Source organism: Lissotriton helveticus, chromosome 6, assembly GCF_964261635.1.
Source record: "Lissotriton helveticus chromosome 6, aLisHel1.1, whole genome shotgun sequence".
Classification (NCBI taxonomy): Eukaryota; Metazoa; Chordata; class Amphibia; order Caudata; family Salamandridae; genus Lissotriton; species Lissotriton helveticus.
The window spans coordinates 700,799,147-700,818,907 of NC_136067.1; the positions used below are offsets into that span (position 1 = coordinate 700,799,147).

At 46.0% G+C, this 19,761-nt stretch overlaps 1 protein-coding gene across 3 annotated transcripts in view; it reads left to right on the top strand.

The window, feature by feature from the left end:
• LOC144762883 (uncharacterized) overlaps window positions 1-19,761 on the top strand; it is a 396,549-nt gene that overhangs the window by 61,820 nt on the left and 314,968 nt on the right. For all 3 annotated transcript variants that reach the window (XM_078648174.1, XM_078648175.1, XM_078648176.1), the window contains exon 2: window positions 4,693-4,836. In XM_078648174.1, coding sequence (XP_078504300.1) covers window positions 4,693-4,836 — 144 coding nt within the window. The remainder of the gene's footprint in view (window positions 1-4,692; window positions 4,837-19,761) is intronic.

Genomic DNA, 19,761 nt, shown 5'->3' on the forward strand with positions numbered 1-19,761 from the left:
CCAAAATTTAGAAATGAATTGAGGACCTCTGTCCGAAATAATTTTACTTGGCAGACCATGAAGCTTAACTTAACAGAAAGATGTGGCTAAATTCTGTTGCTGATGGTAATTTCCTTAATGCAATAAAGTGTACAATTTTTGATAAAAGATCGACCACTACTAAGATTGTGGTCATCCCATGAGATTCTGTCAGATCACCTATTGTGTGCCAGGGTAAAGGAGGAACAGCCACTGGTTGTAAAAGACCTACTGGCAAGGAATGAAGAGATTTTCGTTGTTCACATACTGGGCAAGTTTTAATATATTGTCATATGTCAGTCTTCATGCCTTCCCACCAGACATTTCTTTGACATAATTCTAGGGTTTTATTGATTCCTGGGTGACCAGCGATACCAGAATCATGATTCCATTCTAATACTTGTAGACGCAATTCCTTGGTAGGAACAAATAGCTTATTCTTATGAAAGAAAAGTCCTTCACTAATGGTATGATTTTTCTGAGATAACCATTGGTTTTGATCCCTGGTCTTTAGCTCAGTCTTTGTGCATTCTAGGAATTCATCTGAATGGATTAATACAATTATCTTTTCTGAAGGGATTATGTTTTGAGTTGTAGTGTCAAGATCATTGTGTTAGTCACAAACCAAAAGGGACAGAGTATCAGATAAGAGTTGTTTAGTTCCAGGGCGAAAAGTGATTAGAAAATCAAATTCGCTAAAAAACTGTAACCAACGCATCTGTCTTGGGGTGAGGGCCTTTACTGTTGAAAAGAATTGTAAGTTCTTGTGATCATAAAATATCGTGATAGTGTGTTTAGCACCTAGTAAATGAAGTCTCCATTCTTGAAACACAGCCTTGACAGCTAGTAACTCACGTTCAGCTGTAGTGTAGTTTTGTTCTGCAGGTAATAGTTTTCGTGAGTAAAAGGCAATTGGATGTAAATATCCTGAGTTAGAGTCTTTTTGCATTAACACCCCACCTAAGGCTGTTTGAGAGGCATCTGCCTCTACAAAAAATGGTCTATCTGGATCTGGGTGAATTAGAATGGGAGCTGAAGTGAATGCCTTCTTTAAATCTTCAAAAGCCTGAGCAGCTTCAGAAGTCCATTGAAACTTTTTTCCTTTTTTCAGCAACTGCGTGATCGGGGTTACAATTTCAGAAAACTTTGAGATGAAACGTCTATAGACATTAGCAAACCCCAAAACTCTTTGCGTGTCTTTCACTGATACCGGAGTGGGCCAATTCAAAATTGCTTCCACCTTTTTGGGATCCATGATTATGCCCTCGGGAGAAAGCCAGTAACCAAGGAATTCAACTTTAGAAGTGTTAAACACGCATTTCTCTAATTTGACAAACAAAGAATTATCCTGTAGCCTTTGTAAAACAGCACGGATATGTTGTGCGTGTTCTTCTGGATTTTTGGAGAATATTAATATGTCATCGATGTATACTATGACACAGATGTCAAATAGGTCGTGCAACACTTCATTAATGAAATACTGAAAAGCTGCTGGAGCATTGCAAAGACCAAAGGGCATATCAGTATACTCGAACAAGCCAAATGTAGTACGGAAGGCCGTTTTCCACTCATCACCTTCTCTAATGCAAACAAGGTGATAAGCCCCCCCGTAAGTCCAATTTAGTATAAATACTCGAGCCTTTCACCTGATTTAACAAAACTGGAATCAAAGGTAATGGGTACCTGTTTTTAATTGTGGCTTTGTTTACGGCGCGATAATCGATGCATGCTCTCAAATCGCCTGACTTCTTTGCCACGAAGAAGAGAGGCGAAGAAACAGGTGAAGTTGAATGACGAATGAAGCCTATCTCTAGCAGTTCGTCCAGATAGGATCTTAAGTATTGATTTTCAGACTCGGTTATAGCATAAATCCTACTACAGGGTAGAGTGGCTCCAGGCATTAAGCCTATTCTACAATCGTAGACCCTGTGTGGTGGTAGTTTAGTTACTTTAATAGGATCAAAGACATCGGAATACTCTTGGTATTCTTCAATTCTTCAGGAATACAGGGGGTTTCTAGGTTCGATGCGGCACAAACGAGGGACATCACAGGATCTTGAGTCTCTTGATAACAATGAACTCAACAAAAAGAAGAGTCCAAGGTCACTGTGCGTTTAATCCAATCCAACCCAAGGAAGGGTAGCTATGCCATATACATGGGTTGTGGGACTGCAAGAATCACTCCAAAGGTTGGAGTGTCTAAGAGGTCGAAAACCACTGTTTCTGTATGACCATTGACTGCTATTATTGTTAGAGGGGTATTGTGGAATCTGATTAGTTCCGAAGACAAGGCTGACCCGTCAACAGCTCTAACTGGCTCAGGTTCTTTTTTGGGCACATGAGTTACATGTGATTTTCTGGCAAACTCTAAATCAAAGAAATTGCCGGTTGCTCCTGAATCAATAAGAACTGGTATGCTATGTCTTTGTTGGTTTGTCAAAATAAAGGTCAGTCACACCGTGAAGTGTTTTAGGGTGCGATTGATTACATTAGTCCCATAGTGAGAGATCTGTTGACTATTACCTCACAAAGAAACGATCTCTACTTTCCTTGAGACTTTTAGTTTTTCTCCTTTTTAGGTAAATCACTAACTACTGCCAGTGCTTTTCTTTTGGTCGGTTTTACAGGAAACTCCCTTGCAAAATGGCCAGATTTGCCGCAGTACAGACATAAATTACTTTTACGTCTTTGTTCTTTTTCTTCTGCAGAAAGTGGCCCTTTTAAGCCACCGATCTGCATAGGCTCTACATTAGGGTTCTTATCCTTTTCCTCTGTTTCTTTCTTATCTACCTTGAAATGCAGGTGTCTGATATCTCCTCTAGGTCTTTCCGACTTTCGCTCCCCCAGCTTGTGATCTAGTTTAACTACCAAGTCTAAAAACTCGGTATAATCTTCAGGTAAATTAACTATATGTGCTAAGGAATCCTTCAAGTCCTCTCTAAGACCTCTATAGAACAGTGATACTCTTTTATCTTCAGGCCAATGTGTCACTGTTAACAACCTGTTAAAGGTAGTTACGTAAGTTAACAAATCCTTGGTTCCTTGACGTAGGTTCAGAAGTTCGTTATCAGAGGCTTGTATGAAGACATGCTTAGCAAACAAACCGGACATGGCTGCCTTAAAATCTACTAAGTTATGTAATAGAGGATCGTTTGAGTCAACCAGAGGCATTGGCCAATTGGCCGCCACACCCCCTAAACAGGAAATTATTAATGCTACCTTGGATGTGTCATTCGTAAACACCTGGGGTTTACACATGAAGTGTAAGTGGCACTGACTCATGAAATTCGAATATCGACTGCTATCCCCATTTAATCTTTCAGGGTTAGCAAGGGGAACTGGACTAGGTGAAACTACAGTAACTTGTAGTGGTTGTTCTGTGATTTGACCTGATGTACTCCGTGAAGTAAAGGCAGCAGAACCAAAAGTTGGAGGGGTGAGAATTGTTTTTTCTATCGTTCCTGACGGATCTCTCCAGTTGGTAAAGCCTGACCTAGTTCTATCTAATTCTTGTCTTAGAGTCTGATTCTCTAACCGTAATTCCTGCATCTCATTTAATTTATGTACTAATTGCGCTAACTCCATAATTTCAGAACCAAGAAGGAAACAAGTAGAGATGCGGCTTCGCTTTCTGTCACAATGTCACTCACCAGAACCTCCTTGTTTTTCCAGTTTGTTTCCTTCTTGGTGCTGAATGTTCCCAAGTCCTCCCTGAATCAACCAAACCGGCAAAATTCCAGTAAAACTTGACGGTCTGTTTGATCACTGGGGGAAAGGGGAATTGGGATGAGAAAACAAGACAAAACACTGGCTCCGTCTTCTGGGAAGTAGTGTAGTTGTTTCTCAACTGGAAGTGACTCTGAGCTCCTTGCTGCCTAGATAGGTGCAACAGATTATGAGTTTTCAAGATTATGGAACAACTTCCTGAAGTATCAAGAACACAGAGGCAACCGCCTACCTAATAAAGAGGAGCTCATGCACACACTTCAATATAGATACTTTATCTTGTATCTTCTATCTTCACGAGAACCTTTAAAACATAGAAGTTTCACTGGTTATTGCATCAAATTATAAATAGTCCAGGGAACATTGTGTTAGAGGTTAGTCTTGTTAATTATACTTATTAGGCATTAATCCATACCTGTTACTCCCAATGAGGACTTGTTTAGTGGGGTTCTGAAATTATAATGAAAAAACAAACATAGTACAACATGTGACTTCACACATAGAACAACATGTGCCTTTTCACAGAGCATTAAGTGGGAACTTTCACACTGAACAATAAATGCTCCTTTGGACAGGTATCTCCTTATTTCCAGGAAGTACTACTGTACATCAAATATTTCTTTCTTTGTGCACAATTATCAAAGTTTTATAAATAACAATGTCTCTCTTGATTTGCAAATATTCTTTCACCTGAGCGCTATATTTTGCCACTGTTAACTTTATGTGGCTTTCCTTGGTTAGCGCTTAAACATTGTCCTCCACTCTGTAAGGCCATCAAATAAGAAAAAACAAATGTCTCAAAGTCTCTTTCTTCAGATACAATGTTGTCTGTATCTTCTACAAAAATGAGGATGTTTAAATTAGCTTACTGGACTTCTCTTCACTCAGCTTGCTACGATACCGTGATCGAATTAATCTCTCTCGTGTTTGTTTCTCCTTTTGTTGCAGGTTTAGAGGAATGCTGTTAGTAGAGCCTCTGAAGCAGGAATACGATGGCCAGCACTCCGGAAGGACTCAGGGACCGGGAGCAAGAAATCCAGGAAGAAGACGCTGGGAAGCAGGGAGCTGTTTCCAGGACGGCTCTACACGAAGGTAAGTGTCGGCGGGGTTTCCAAAGCGGGTGCGGAGCTTCCAGCGGTGACGTGACGAAGCAAAGCACCGTTAGGAAGCGGGTGTGGGCTTTTATAGTCTGGGCATACACGAGCGCTTAATTAAAGCTGCGCTTGCACGTATATACTGTTTGGCAGTTCAACCGCTGGGCTCACGTGAAAAACAGTAACATAAGCCTTCTTTACTCATTAAAGCAACAAGCACTGATACATACAGGATCTGGGGGAATACATGGCGAAACAAATGAATGAAAGTACATTACCAAGGATCAAGTTAAGTGATTATAATGGTATTGACATTATAAGGGAGCACAAATAAGTACTTATGCCAATGCTTTCCCAATGATGAGGATGAAACCCTAACACTGGAGGGCACTCCTGTGAGAACTGTTCTCTGGTAACTGCAGAGACAGGCTTCTGACCCTCTCTTGGCCAGATGCAGGGTCCTATGGTCTCATGAAGAAAACTCTGATTTAGGGATTTGGACTCACCACTGAGGAGTACAGAATTAGATTCAGGGGGGGCTCACAAAACACAGAACCAGTCCTGGATTGATTTTGTAGACTAATCAGTAAAGACACTGGATGGTTGGTTAACTGGACACAATGTGCGTGACTTTACTGGACTTTACAATTTGTTTATGAACGAACATATATTAAGTAATTGCACAAATGAAAAGTTACATCAGCATTTGGTAGACCTGGGTCTAATTTCTCCCCAAGAATTGGGAAAGAAGGCAGACCACTGGGTCAAGACTAGGGTGACTAGGACAACCACTGGGGGTGACCAGAAGAAAGTCGTTACAAAACCTCCCCAGGAAAAAGGTGGTGAGAATCCCCAAGATAAAAAGTCTGAGTCTTCCAAAGGGCCCCAAAAACCTACACAGGGGGTGGGTCCCAAACTATTCCCTATACTCCACAGCCCTATAGGGGGAAGAACTTTGATCCTTCAAAGGCCTGGTGTATCAACTGTAAGAAGTTGGGATACTTAACTGTAGACAAGTCTTGCCCTAGGAATAAGGCCCCTAGTTTAACAAGTGCAGCTACTTCTGGTGTAGTGAATCTACAGATGGGATCAACAGTGTGCCCAGAGCAAAGCAGTTCTAGTTTCAAAGGGGATGTTGAGTTTGCCACTGTAGCTGTGTGGCCACCCGACTTGAAGAAATACTTACAGTACTGTTGGACTAGGCCCTTTTTGCAGGTTCACCCCTAAACTTTTTGCATTTTTCCCAGCCTTTTTCTCTGTGTGGTGGTAGTGGTTTTAGGCCTCTGGGAACTTTTGCACTGTGGTCCAGTGTAAAGTGTGTGCGCTCTGTGGTACATTTAGTGAGAGGGGCCTGACCTCCCGTTGAAATGCATGAGGGATTCCATGCTCAGTGTGTGTCAGTGGTAATTCCTGTTATGAGAGTAGCAGTATGGTCAAGTCTGGTATGAATGAAATTATGAGAATAAATGCTGCGCAATGGTGTGCTCAGATTTATTATGACTATGTGAGAAATGCCACTTTTAGAAGTTGGAATTTCTGTGTGCTATGTGTCTGCCTGCCTGTGAATTGCATGTCTGGTTTAGGAGCGACAGGGCAGGCTGAGCCAGACGTGGGTTGAATAGAGAGATCTGCAGTTGGACTATGAGGAGGGATGACCCTTTGATCTGAGAAGGGCTAAGCCTGGCAAGGTGAATGATGGCTACACCTCCCACTGTGCGTCTGATGGCAGACCCCCTCAAAGGCAGGATGCAGCCTTGTAAACAAAGCGCTCCAGAACCACACCGAACTGGTTCTGGCTGGGTTCAGTGACTTGTGACTTTTGAGAACAAAGACTTTTAGTGGTATAAGTAAAGGGGTGGTGACCCCATGAATTTGTTCAGTTATTAGGCCAGAATCCTGCCGGGGCGTGCTGCTGCTGGGGCCCAGGGGTGTGGGGCTTCCATGAGGGCTTGCCTCCCTGGGCCCTGCATTGCCCCTTTCTCTCTAAAGACTTTTTGGGACCTTTTACTTTGTGTGTGTTTCTTCTGGATATCAAGACGAACCTCTGTCCGTGTAACTAGAAGGAAAGGACTCTGAAACTGCCGAAGTCTCAGGGACATTAGACTTCACCCATCAGCCGTCCGGATTCCTATTTGAGGGGGATCCTACTCGCAGGTGAGGCCTCTGTTGAGAATTCCAGAGCCTCTGGTTCTACTGCGTGGTACACGGGCTGAAAATCATCGCTATCGCTATTGTGGGCCGCTGCAGCTGAGGAGCTGTTGCCAATGAGAGCCCGCATTTGTCTGTGTTAACAAAGTCATCGCATCGCTATTGTGGGCCACCGCAGCTGAGGAGCTGTTGCCGCTGAGAGCCCGCATTTGCCTGTTTCACCAAAATCATCGCTATTGTGGGCCACTGCAGCTGAGGAGCTGTGCCGCTGAGGGCTCACATTTGCCTCTGTTACCAAAATCATCGCATCGCTATTGTGGGCCACCACCGCTGAGGAGCTGTTGCCGCTGAGAGCCAGCATTTGCCTGTGTTACCAAAGTCATCGCATCACTATTGTGGGCCGCCGCAGCTGAGGAGCTGTTGTCACTGAGAGGCCGCATTTGCCTGTATTACCAAAATCATCGCTATCGCTATTTTGGGCCGCTGCAGCTGAGGAGCTGTGCCGCTGAGTGCCTGCGTTTGCCGTCCTACGAGAATCATTGTAATCGCTATTGTGGGCCGCTGCAGATTAGGAGCTGTGCTGCTGAGTGCCCACACTAGTCTCCACTTCGAGGATCTTGTTACCACTTGCGCCTGCCGTTGGGTTCCCGCCTTTAAGCCCCGTCCCAGGATTATCGTGAGTGCACACCACGGACCGCTACAGCTGGGAGCTGTGGCCGCTGCGAGTCCGCCTGTTATCACCGTGGCTTCCTTGTGAGGCTGCATGCCGTGCCCCTTTAAATCTCTGGTACAATGTGCATCACCTTGTCGCGTGGACCCCGGCCTTGAACTAAGTTCGTTCCACACACTTTTAGAGTGCCTTTATTGCTTTTGAAGCAAATCTGTAATTATGTGCATTGTGGCTCCTTGAGTGCTTTTAGCCTCGTGTTTAGTCTATATAAAGATAAGGCATTTGAGCCCCTATGAGAAAGCCAGTTGGCCATGAGGACTGTTAGGTTTATAGTGCGCCAGGCCCTAATGTGATTTATGTGGTGCTAGGAAATGTGATGCATGTATTATGATTTACGCACCCTGAGATATGCCTCTAATGTGGTTTTATGGTTATGTGGTTGTGCATACTGTGTTTATGTTTGAGTTGTTTCCTACTGTGAATTAAACCCCTAATGTGAGTTATGCTGGTGAGGTTGGTGCAGAATGTATTTCACGCCTAAATGTGATACTGTGCATAATATGGTTTGTGATACAGGATGATGCTGAGTACAGTCTTTCCCAATAATTACTGGTTGTATTCTACATTTACTATCTTTACTAAGTGATGGTTCTGACAGTGGCTCAAGTGGCCCTGTCATGTGTATATAATCCCCTGTAAATATTGCCCCGTGCCAGTTGGCACAGTGTATATTGTGTGATTACTATTCTAATATGTTTTATGATAATACAAAGCTATTTTTGATATAACCTTGTGTGGAGTTCCTTTTTTGGTGGGCCTAGTATGTTGTTGCTGTGTGGGTTGCGCAAATGCTTTACACATGGCCTCTGGGATAAGCCTGACTGCTCGTGCCAAGCTATCAAGGGGGTGAGCAGGGGTTATCTTTGGCGTGTAACTCCCTTGCCCTGACTAGAGTGGTAGTTTCTGCCTGGCTTTGGGACAAGCCTTAGCCAACCATAAATCCCATTTCTAACAAGTATCCTTGGATTAATGGAACTAGGATAGCGGCTCTGGGGATACAGGTGCCAGTGTCACTATGGTGAGAGACACACTGTTTTCCCCTGAGCAATACTTGATTGGGTGTACCTACCCAGTCACCAGTGCTGAGAGTGTTACCACTAATCATGCAATGGCTATGCTGACATTAGACTGGGGGGGGGGGGCGTTACTGGCCTGAAACAGGTAGTGTTCTCGCCAAAGCTACCAGCTGCATGTCTGCTTGGCAATGACCTGGAAACCTCAGGCTGGGCTGAGGTTAAACTAAAAACCTATGCAGAAATGCTGGATATCCTTGAATTGGTGTATGTAAAAACAAGAGCACAGAGCAAGAGGCAGGGTGAAAAAATACTGTTGGAGCCTGAAAGTATGGCCCAACCTATCAAGAGAAAAGCTAAGAAAACTGGGGAACCAGCTTCTGTACAGCAAAAGGATCAGGACCCCTCTCCTCGGGGAGAGGACTTGGACACCCCAGAGGGAACTGCGTCTATGGAGCTTCACCCATACCAGGTTGAAATCTTGGGCCCAGGGGCACCCTCTAGGGAAGAGCTGTGCCAGGGTCAGCAGGACTGCCCCACTCGTGAAAGCCTGAGGCAGCAAGTGTTTCAGAAGCAAAGGGAGATGTCAGTGGTACCCACAGAGTTTATTGGGATGAGGGATTACTGTATACTGAGGCAAGAAACCACAACCCAGGAGCCACCAGGAGAGTAGTAGTGCCACAGAAGTACAGGGAGTTCCTCCTAACTTTAGCTCACAACATCCCCCTAGCTGGACTTCTGGGCCAAACCAAGACTTGGGAAAGGCTAGTTCGCCACTTTTACTGGCCCCAGATGCACCCAAAGGTGAAGCAGTTTGTAAGCTCCTGTGTTACCTGTCAAGCCAGTAGCAAGACAGGTGGCCACCCAATTTATTTATTGTATTTATTTTATGCATTTGTATGGCGCAACAGCTACCCTGAGGGTTTCCCGGCACCTTGGATCTGTTTGAGGGAACTGAAAAATTAGAATAGAGGGAATGTTACTGATTAAAAAGCCAAGTTTTCACTCCCCTGCGAAATTGGAGGTAGTTTGGTTCCAACCGCAGTATAAGTGGAAGAGAGTACCATAAGACAGGGGCCAAATAAGAGAACGAGCGTCCACCCAGACGTACTCGCTTAAATCTGGGGACAACAAATTTAGCTTGTGTCATGGATCGAAGAGCGCGTGATGGTACATATTTCTGGGCCAGTCTACATAAATAGGAAGGTGCCTCATTCACACTGATCCTAAACATGTAGCAGAGTGCTTTAAATTTCACTCTGTTGGCGATTTTCAGCCAATGCAATTTCTTCAGGTGTTCTGAAATGCTTGTGCGCCCTGGGAGATGGAGAAGCAGCCTAGCTGCGGCGTTCTGTACAATCTGCTGACGGTTAATAGTGTCTTTATTGGATCCTAGGAGGAGAATGTTTCCATAATCCAATCGAGACCCTATTAAGGCCTGTATTACTGTCCTCTGTGCCCCATCAGGAAGTTGCCAAAGTATTTTCCTTAACCATTTACGGATAGCAAAGCAAGTTGCGGCCGTTTTTGTGGCATGTGCACGCATTGATAATTTGTTGTCAATTATTATTCCTAAATTGCGGGCAGATTGGACCGCAACCGGGGACGGGCCCATTTCAGCCGGCCAATGAGTGGGGCCCCAGAGATCCTTGTGATTACCAAAAATGAGTAGCTCTGTTTTTTCCGCATTCAATTTTAATTTATTAGCGTAGAGCCAGTCAGCCATTCTCAAAAGTCCAGAGCAGAGAGAGGAAAAATCAGATTTGTCTGTGGATGCAAGGGAGAACACTAATTGCGTGTCATCCGCGTCGGAATAAATAGTAAGACCCATATCTTCCGCAACCTTGGCTAATGGGGTAACATATATATTAAATAAAAGTGGGCTCAGTATAGAGCGATGAGGTACCCCATACAAAGATTTCTGAATGTCAGAGGAGTTATTTTTGGAACAGACCTGGAAGGTCCGGTGTAAAAGAAATTGTTCCAGCCATCTCAAGGCTTTCCCTTGTATTCCTATGTCCTCCAACGTCTGAATCAGGGTATGGTGGGAGATGGTGTCGAAGGCGGCACTCAAATCTAAAAGAATGAGTGCCGCCGTGCCCCCTCCATCTAATTCCTTTCGGATGGCTTCAGTGACCCCTAGTAAGGTTGACTCCGTGGAGTGTCCCTTTCTAAACCCTGACTGTGAGAAATGCAACAGATTGTTATCATTGACAAATTTAGATAACTGATTATTTACATGCTTTTCCAAAATTTTCGAGCAGATAGGTAGTAATGATATTGGTCGAAAGTTGGAAAAGATCTCTGGGTCCCCCTCTCCCTTTTTCAGCAGAGGGACTACCATAGCATGCTTCCAGTCATCGGGTATCACAGCCTTCTCTAATGAAGCGTTTAGTAAAGATCTAATTACGCCCAGAATAAAGGAATCCAACTGCTTTAGAATGGACGCAGGGATAGGGTCCTGAGGAGAGCCACACCTAATGCTATTAAGGATATCTACAAAGGTCGCCATGTCCATAGATTGCCAGCTTGTTAGTACATTCTCCCTGGAGATTACCCTGTTAACTTTCTCGCCAGGGAGAAAGGTGTTAGTTGCAGAGATTGTGTCCTTATCATGTTTGCTAAAATGAGAGTAGATATTTGTAATTTTCTCATTAAAAAAGTTGGCTATATGGTTACATTGCATAGTAGATAAAATCGGTGGTTCGGGTTGATGGGCAGCTCCTGCCAGATTTTTTAAAACTTTTAAAAGAGTGCCAGAGTTGCTCTGTGCGGCTAGAATAGTATCTTTAATATGGTTACCCGTGGCTATTTTACAGGATAGATGGTAGGCATTGAGCGCTTGCTTATAGGTTTCCTTATTAGTTGGGTTGTATTCTCTTCTCCACAGCCTCTCTAGTTTTTTACAATTGCTTTTTTTTCATCACTTAACTTTTTAGTGAACCATGGGGCAGGGGGATTACAGGAGGTGCGTTTGCTTAGTGTAAGAGGAGCTATAGTCTGTACAGCAGTAGCTAGCCAAGTATTTATTAGTTTTGTAATCGCTAATTCTAAGTTCACTGGGAACAATATTAGGGCTAGAATATATTAACTGGGTATTGAGGTCACTTACGCTAAGTTTTTGCCAGTTTCGAAACCCAAAGGCCCCCCTGATACCACTGCCTGTGGTGGGGGTTCCCATTGAAAGGGTAGGTTTGGACATAGTGGGTCCACTTGAACCTCCCACAGCCTCAGGGAACAAATTAATTCTAGTGATAGTGGATCATTCCCCTAGGTACCCTGAAGCAATTCCACTTAGGACTACTGCAGCTCCTGTAGTAGCCAAGGCCCTCATTGGTGTCTTCACCGGGTAGGGTTTCCTAAGGAGGTGGTTTCAGACAGAGGTTCCAACTTCAGGTCTGCTTACCTCAAACACATGTGGTGAGAGTGTGGAGTGCAGTACACATTTACTACACCCTATCACCCACAAACCAATGGCCTTGTTAAGAGATTCAACAAGACATTGAAAGGAATGATTATGGGGCTCCCTGAGAAACTCAAAAGGAGATGGGATGTCCTCTTACCATGCCTGCTTTTCGCTTACAGAGAAGTGCCACAGAAGGGAGTAGGGTTTTCCCCGTTTGAATTTCGATTTGGCCATCCTGTGAGGGGACCACTCTGTCTTGTAAAAGAGGGTTGGGAGAGGCCTCTCCAAGAACCCAAACAAGATATTGTGGACTATGTGCTTGGCCTAAGGTCCAGAATGGCTGAGTACATGGAAAAGGCATCCAAGAATCTTGAGGCCAGCCAGGAGCTTCAGAAGCACTAGTATGACCAAAAAGCTGCACTGGTTGAATGAATTTCAACCTGAGCAACAGGTGTGGGTTCTGGAGCCAGTGCACTCCAGGACAGATGAAGTGGCCCTTACCCTATCCTAGTGAAAAGAGTGTGGTCACAGGTTCGTATCCCATCCTCGTCGCCAGTGTAATGACTTCAATGATGAAGAAAAACCAAGGAAGGCACAAGTCAAAGTTAAGAGCTGTTTATTCTTGGTCATCCGCTCTCAGAATCAAAGAGATGCCAACATTCTAACTTGAGCTCCCGGGCGTACTACTGGTAAGGGAAGAGGAGGGGAGGGAGGAAGGTACCAAGGGGAACAAGGAAATAAGATTACAACAGTCACCTACTTAGTTGACCTGGACACAAGCAGGACACCCAAAAGGGTTATCCATGTGAACTGCCTCAAGCTCTACAATGACAGGGCTGACATCACCATGCTGATGGTGACTGATGAGGAACAGGAAGCAGAGAGTGAACCTCTCCCTGACCTCCTCTCCTACAGCTCAAAAGATGGGTCAGTAGATGGTGTTGTCTTTTCAGACAATCTCTCTGGCCAACAGCAGACTGACTGCAAGCAAGTCTTGCAACAGTATTGAATCGAAGTCCTGTGCACACGTTTTGTGTTTGATGTGGTTTGGGTGTCAGAACCGAATGTTTGAAGCAAAGTTCTTTGATAAATGACGGAAATCAACAATCAATTTTCATGTGAAAAAAGTTTGCATTTCAATCTGGTCAGTACAAGAAAACAAACCAGCCGACCCAAACACAGTCAGATCAGTACAAAAGGTAAACAGAGGAAAAGAGCAGGGCTTTTCAAGGCAAAAGCAGCGATTTCTGTAAAGTATTGAGTGTACAGAAATATCAGTTAAACACCATTAAATATAACATATAAATCAAGCATTTGTATATGGTGTACAATGAGTCGACGGCGTTTCGGTCCCACTACTTAGTCATGGGGACCATCATCAGGACATTTATATTTGCCTTTAACATTATAAGCCTCTAATGCCTAGAGAAGGGAGGGAAAGAGAAAGTATATATACATTTAATTTATGAACATTTAAAGCATATTATTGGCATGTTTCCAAGTGACTTGAGTGAATGGTGAACCTGTTTTCTGTGAAGTTGCAGATCGGGGTGTAGACCGCGTATGCTAGTGATAGGGTGGGAGAGTGATTTAAAATAAGTGGGGGAGCTGGGCCAGGCAGTGTACATCTGTGTTTGAGATACCTCTTTAGTTTAAAAACCCGCAGTTTTGGCGGCGCATTCATGACATAGTTTAAAACGCAAACCGTGCAGAAGGTTAAACATTCAGATTTAGTGGAGTGGTGTGTACAGCGGGTTCACGTTGGGCAAGTCCGAGTATGAGGTGATAATTACACTAGACTGCATGCGGCAAGTTTGCCCCAGTGTTCACTTGGGATACCAGGAGAATATTCCATATTCACCGCCCTTTGAACATTTTACCCTTGCCACATACTGGGTAGTTTTACCGGTCTTTGCATTTTTGCGCTTTCCACAAACCTACAGCCCTGAGGAGTCACATCTGTAACACGGTGTGACGAAACACGTGTCGGCTGGTTTGTTTTCTTGTACTGACCAGATTGAAATACAAACTTTTTTCACATGAAAATTGATTGTTGATTTCCGTCATTTATCAAAGAACTTTGTTTCAAACATTCGGTTCTGACACCAGAACCACATTAAACACAAAATGTGTGCACAGGACTTCGATTCACTTGTGTAGTGTGGATCCTCTTCCACACACTTGCAGGGGTTGTTTCTTCTTCTGGGCTTGTTCTCCCTGACCTGTTTGCACTGTAACTTAATGATACATTGCTTTTTGGACTTTGTAAACGTACACGCTTGGGCGCCATCACTTCCTGTATCTAATCCAAACCCATCACTGTTACTCATACTCTTGCAACAGTATGCTAAGCTATTTTCCCTGACCCCTGATCTGACAAACTGGGTGTACCCATGATGTGGACACTGGTGACAGTGCACCTGTCAAAAACAAAATTTATCGACAGTCAGACCAAGTCAAGGAAAGCATCAAACTGAAGTCAGCAAGATGCTGGAGTTAAGGGTTATTGAACCCTCTGAGAGCCCCTGGGCCAGCCCAGTGGTTCGGGTCCCCAAACCTCATCCTCCACAGGGCAGAAAGAGAGAAATGAGGTTCTGTGTGGACTATAGAGGGCCCAACTCTGTCACCAAGACAGATGCTCACCCTATCCCAAGAGCAGATGAGTTGATAGACAAATTGGGGGCAGCCACATTTCTAAGTACCTTTGACTTAACTGCAGGGGACTGGCGGATTGGCATGGCCCCAGGAGCAAAAGAAAAAAAGAGCATTTTCCACACTGATGGGCACTATCAGTTCACTGTTATGTCCTTTGGTTTAAAGAATGCCCCTGCCACCTTCCAGAGGTTGGCGAATCAAGTCCTTGCCCGGGTTGGAGTCCTTTAGTGCAGTTTATCTTGAAGATATTGCTGTCTTTAGTTCCACCTGGCACGATCACCTGATCCACCTTGGGAAGGGTTTAAAAGCCCTGTAAACTGCAGGCCTAACTATCAAGGCATCCAAATGCCAGATAGGGCAGGGCACTGTGTTGTACTTGGGCCACCTTGTTGGTGGAGACCAGGTACAGCCCTTACAGCCCAAGATCCAGGCCATCCTGGACTGGGCTGCTCCCACACCCCAGACCCAAGCGAGGGCATTCCTTGGTTTGACTGGGTACTACAGGAGGTTTGTGAAGGGATATGGGTCCATTGTAACTCCTCTCACAGAACCCACGTCCAGGAAAATCCCCAAAAAGGTTAACTGGACAGTTAGTTGCCAAAAGCTTTTATTTTTATTTATTTATTTTATTTTTGGAATTTTTAATGCGCAACTAATACCCTTGGGTGTCTAGGCGCAGTGAGATACTCTGGGATGCACAAAATTCAGAGCGTGAACTTATTGGTTGAATAGCCATGTCTTCAAGGCCTTGCGAAAGGCAATGAGTGTTGGTGCTGTTTTAATATGCAGGGGGAGTGTGTTCCACAGTTTGGGAGTTGGTGTCTTTTGACGCCCTGAAAGAATCAATGTGCTCAGCACCAATTCTGAAGGCTCCAGATTATGCCAAGCAGTTCATAGTGCAGACTGATGCCTCTAAGCTAGGAATAGGAGGAGCGGTCCTATACCAGACCAATGATGAAGGCCAAGACCAACCTGTTGCTTTTATAAGCAGAAGGCTTCTCCCCAGGGAGCAGTGTTGGAGTGCCATTGAGAGGGGAGCCTTTGCTGTGGTTTGGTCCCTGAAGAAGTTGAGACCATACGTTTGGTGCTCACTTCCTAGTACAAACTGATCACAGACCTCTCAGATAGCTAATGCAAATGAAAGGAGAAAATCCTAAACTGTTGAGGTGGTCCATCTCCCTACAGGGAATGAACTTTGAAGTGGGACACAGACCTCAGTCTGCCCATGCCAATGCAGATGGACTTTCCAGGTTCTTCCACTTAGACAATGAAGACTCTCTAGAGCAAGGTTAGTCTCATCACCTTTAATTTCAGGGGGTTGTGTGAGAAAGTGCCCTCTTTCTTGTATGGTATGCACCCACTTTTTGCTGAAGTGCTGATGTTCTTTGACTGAGTGTGCCCTGGGCTCCTGCTAATCGGGTACCCAGGGCCTATGTTCCTTCCCTAAAACTACATAAAAGCCTAAACCCAATTGGTATCTCTGGCCACATGTCAGCCCCTGGTAAATGGTACCATAGGTACCCAGGTCACTGTGACCAGAGAAGGCCTCTAAGGGCTACAGCACTTATTGTGCCACCCTTACAGGCCCTGTACCCTGACACTCACACACTGCCTGTGCAGGCTGCGTGTCTGGATGCAGAACAAAGTGAAGAGTCAACATGGTACACATCCCTGTGTGCCATGCCCACAGACCACTGCCCTGGCATACCTCAGTCAACCCCGCTGGCTGGGTGCCCTATGCCAGTGGTGAGGGTACAGGTGCATGAGCCCTGTACCCCTACAGTACCCAGGTCCATTCTTTGGTACTGTAAGTGCAGTGCTGCCATTAAGAGTATATGGTGCTGGGAGTTTGTCATTACGAACTCCACAGCACCATAATGGCTACACTGAAGACTGGGAAGTTTGGTATCAAACTTCTCAGCATATTAAACCCACACTGATGCCAGTGTGGGATGTAATGTAAAATGCACCACAGAAAGCATCTTAGAGATGCCCCCTGAAACCCAACCAACCTCCTGTGACCTGACTGAGTGACTGCCTAGGCTGCCACCACCAGTCATGTTTATGGACACCTGGGTCGAGAGCTTGTTGCTCTCGGGGGCCTGAAACAATGCATATCCTGGTACGAGGTGCCAAGCCTCCTCCCCCTGGATGGGCAGGGTTCCCAAAGGAGAAGCTTCAAAGGCATGCTGCCTTTGTGAGCCTCTCCAGACCATTTGTTGCTTTCAGCAGCTGGTCCCCACTGGTTCTATCCCCAACTTTGGGCGGGAGACCCGGCGGGAAAAACAAGTGAGGAAGAGAGGTGTGCCCACCTCTGCCAACTCCACCCAGTGGTCGAAGTGGGAAAAAAAAGTAGGGGAACTGTGGGTGGAGAATTGGGGGGCGGGAATAATCAAAGATTGAATCAGTGGGCGGAGTCAGGGGTGTGGCTAGAAATAGCAAAAATACTAATTTTTAGTACGTTTAGCATTTCACTGACTAGTTACAGCTTATAACGTTATTTAATTAAAACAATGGATAAACATGTTTATTTGAGGCTTAATTCAGGAAAAAGCAAACACTCATAGGGAATACAGGTTTATGTAAAGTGTGTGAAATAGAAGCAGGACAACATGTTACCTTAATGCATTGTTCAGAAATCCATGATTATTTTTTGTCTCAAACATTGAGGTCATGAATACAGGGCTCCTCCTGTACACATGTGTTAAGCAGGGCTCAGAAGAGAAAGGGACTCTTCAGGAGAATCTAGACTCACGGAAACCCACAAAGGCTCCTTCATATTCATGTCAGCCAGCTGGCTGCTCAATCATAATATAGCAAAAAGAACAACTGGTGGACAGAATGCAGAACAATATCATACATTCACCCCAGTACAGAGATCTTGGCCTAAATCCATTGTTTCTTTGCTCACCATGCCATTCCAGTTTGGACCTAGCCATATGCAAATCAGTCTTGACCCTGAGCCTCATGGGAGCAGTCCAGCCTGAACTGCCAAGCCAGGGCCTCCCTGGACTGGAAACAAGCATCCAAGGACCGGTTTTGGGCTTTCAGCCCTCATCAGCCAGGATAGCTTGACTCCAGTGGCATGGAGAGCACAGGACCCACGTCTGGCCAAACCTGTCCCACTCTGGGTGACAAATGCAAAAAGAACATTTGATGGACAGAATGCAGAACAATGTCAAACATTCACCCCAGTTCAGAGATCTGGGCTTAAATCCATCGTTTTTTGCTCTCCATGCCATTCCAGTTTGGACCCAGCCATATGCAAATCAGTCTAGATTCTGTGCCCAATGGAAAAGTCCAGCCCGAACTGCCAGGCCATATGTATTCAAGTGTCCTTTCATTTGGGAAGTGAACACAAAGCAGTACCCACTGAACTATGCACATAACATATTGCTCTTTGATATGCATGATACATGTTCTTTGCAGCAGGCATATTACCCCTCTGCACTACCTTAGATGAGTAAAACAGCCACTAGACAAAACATGCTTCCATCTCTCTCCAGCAGGTACATTGATCACCAAAGTTATCTTGGCACTTGTATTGTTGACCGAAACCTGCCGAATACACAAAGAACTTTGCAGCGTTTTTAAAACTCCTGCACTTGTTCCAAACCGGTCCCCCAAACTAAACTGGTCCCCTACCCTTCCAGTCGCCCTGGGAAACGCCTGCCCCTGCCCTTTCACTGCTCCTGTCCAGTCAGTACTCCTGCTCATGCTCGATCAACACTCCTGCTTCGTCAATTCCCCTGCCCCCTCCCTTCTCCTGGCCCGTCACTTCTCCTGCCCTGTTCACTGCTCCTGCCCTGTTCACTGCTCCTTCACTGCTCCTGCCCTGTTCACTGCTCCTTCCCTGCTCACTGCTCCTGCCCTGTTCACTGCTCCTGCCCTGTTCACTGCTCCTGCCCTGTTCACTGCTCCTGCCCTGTTCACCGCTCCTGCCCTGTTCACCGCTCCTGTTCGTTCACCGCTCCTGTCCGTTCACCGTTCCTGTCTGCTCACCTCTCCTGTCTGTTCACCGCTCCTGTCCGTTCCCTGCTCCTGCCCGCTCACTGCTCCTGCTCATGCCTAATCGCCTCTCCTGCTCCATCACCACTCCTGCCTGTCACTTCTCCTGCCCATCACTTCTCCGGCCCTGTCGCCTCTCCTTTCCCTGGCGCCTCTCCTTTCCCTGGCGCCTCTCCTTCCCGGGCACCTCTCCTTCCCGGGTGCCTCTCCTTCCCTGGTGCCTCTCCTGTCCTGTCGCCTCTCCTGCCCTGTCCCTTTTCCTGTCCCATCACTTCTCATGTCCTGTCACTTCTCCTGCCCCGTCACTTCTGTCCCGTTCACTGCTCCTGCCCCGTTCACTGCTCCTGCCCCGTTCACTGCTCCTGCCCCGGTCACTGCTTCTGCCCCGTTCACTGCTTCTGCCCCGTTCACTGCTTCTGCCCCGTTCACTGCTCCTGCCCCGTTCACTGCTCCTGCCCCGTTCACTGCTCCTGTCCGTTCACCGCTCCTGCCCGGTTACCGCTCTTGCTCATGCCTAATCACCGCTCCTTCCCCATTACTTCTACTGCTTCGTCACTTCTCCTGCCCCGTCACCTCTCCTGCCCCGTCACCTCTCCTGCCCCGTCACCTCTCCTGCCCATCACCTCTCCTGCCCATCACCTCTTCTTCCCATCACATCTCCTGCCTGTCATGTCACCTGCCCATCTCTTCTTGTGCCCGGTCACCTCTCCTGCCGCCTCTTCTTCCACATCATCTCTCCTTCCCTGTCTCCTCACCGCTCCTGCCTCATCACTTCTCCTGTTTCGTCATTTCTCCTGCCCTGTCACCTCTCCTGCCACATTACCTTCTCCTGACCCATCACCTCTCCTGCCCCATCACCAACCCTGCCCCGTCACCTGCCCGTCACTTCTCCTGCCGGATCACTTCTCCTGCCCGGTCACCTCTCCTCTCCTGCCTGTCACTTCTCCTGCCCCGTCATTTCTC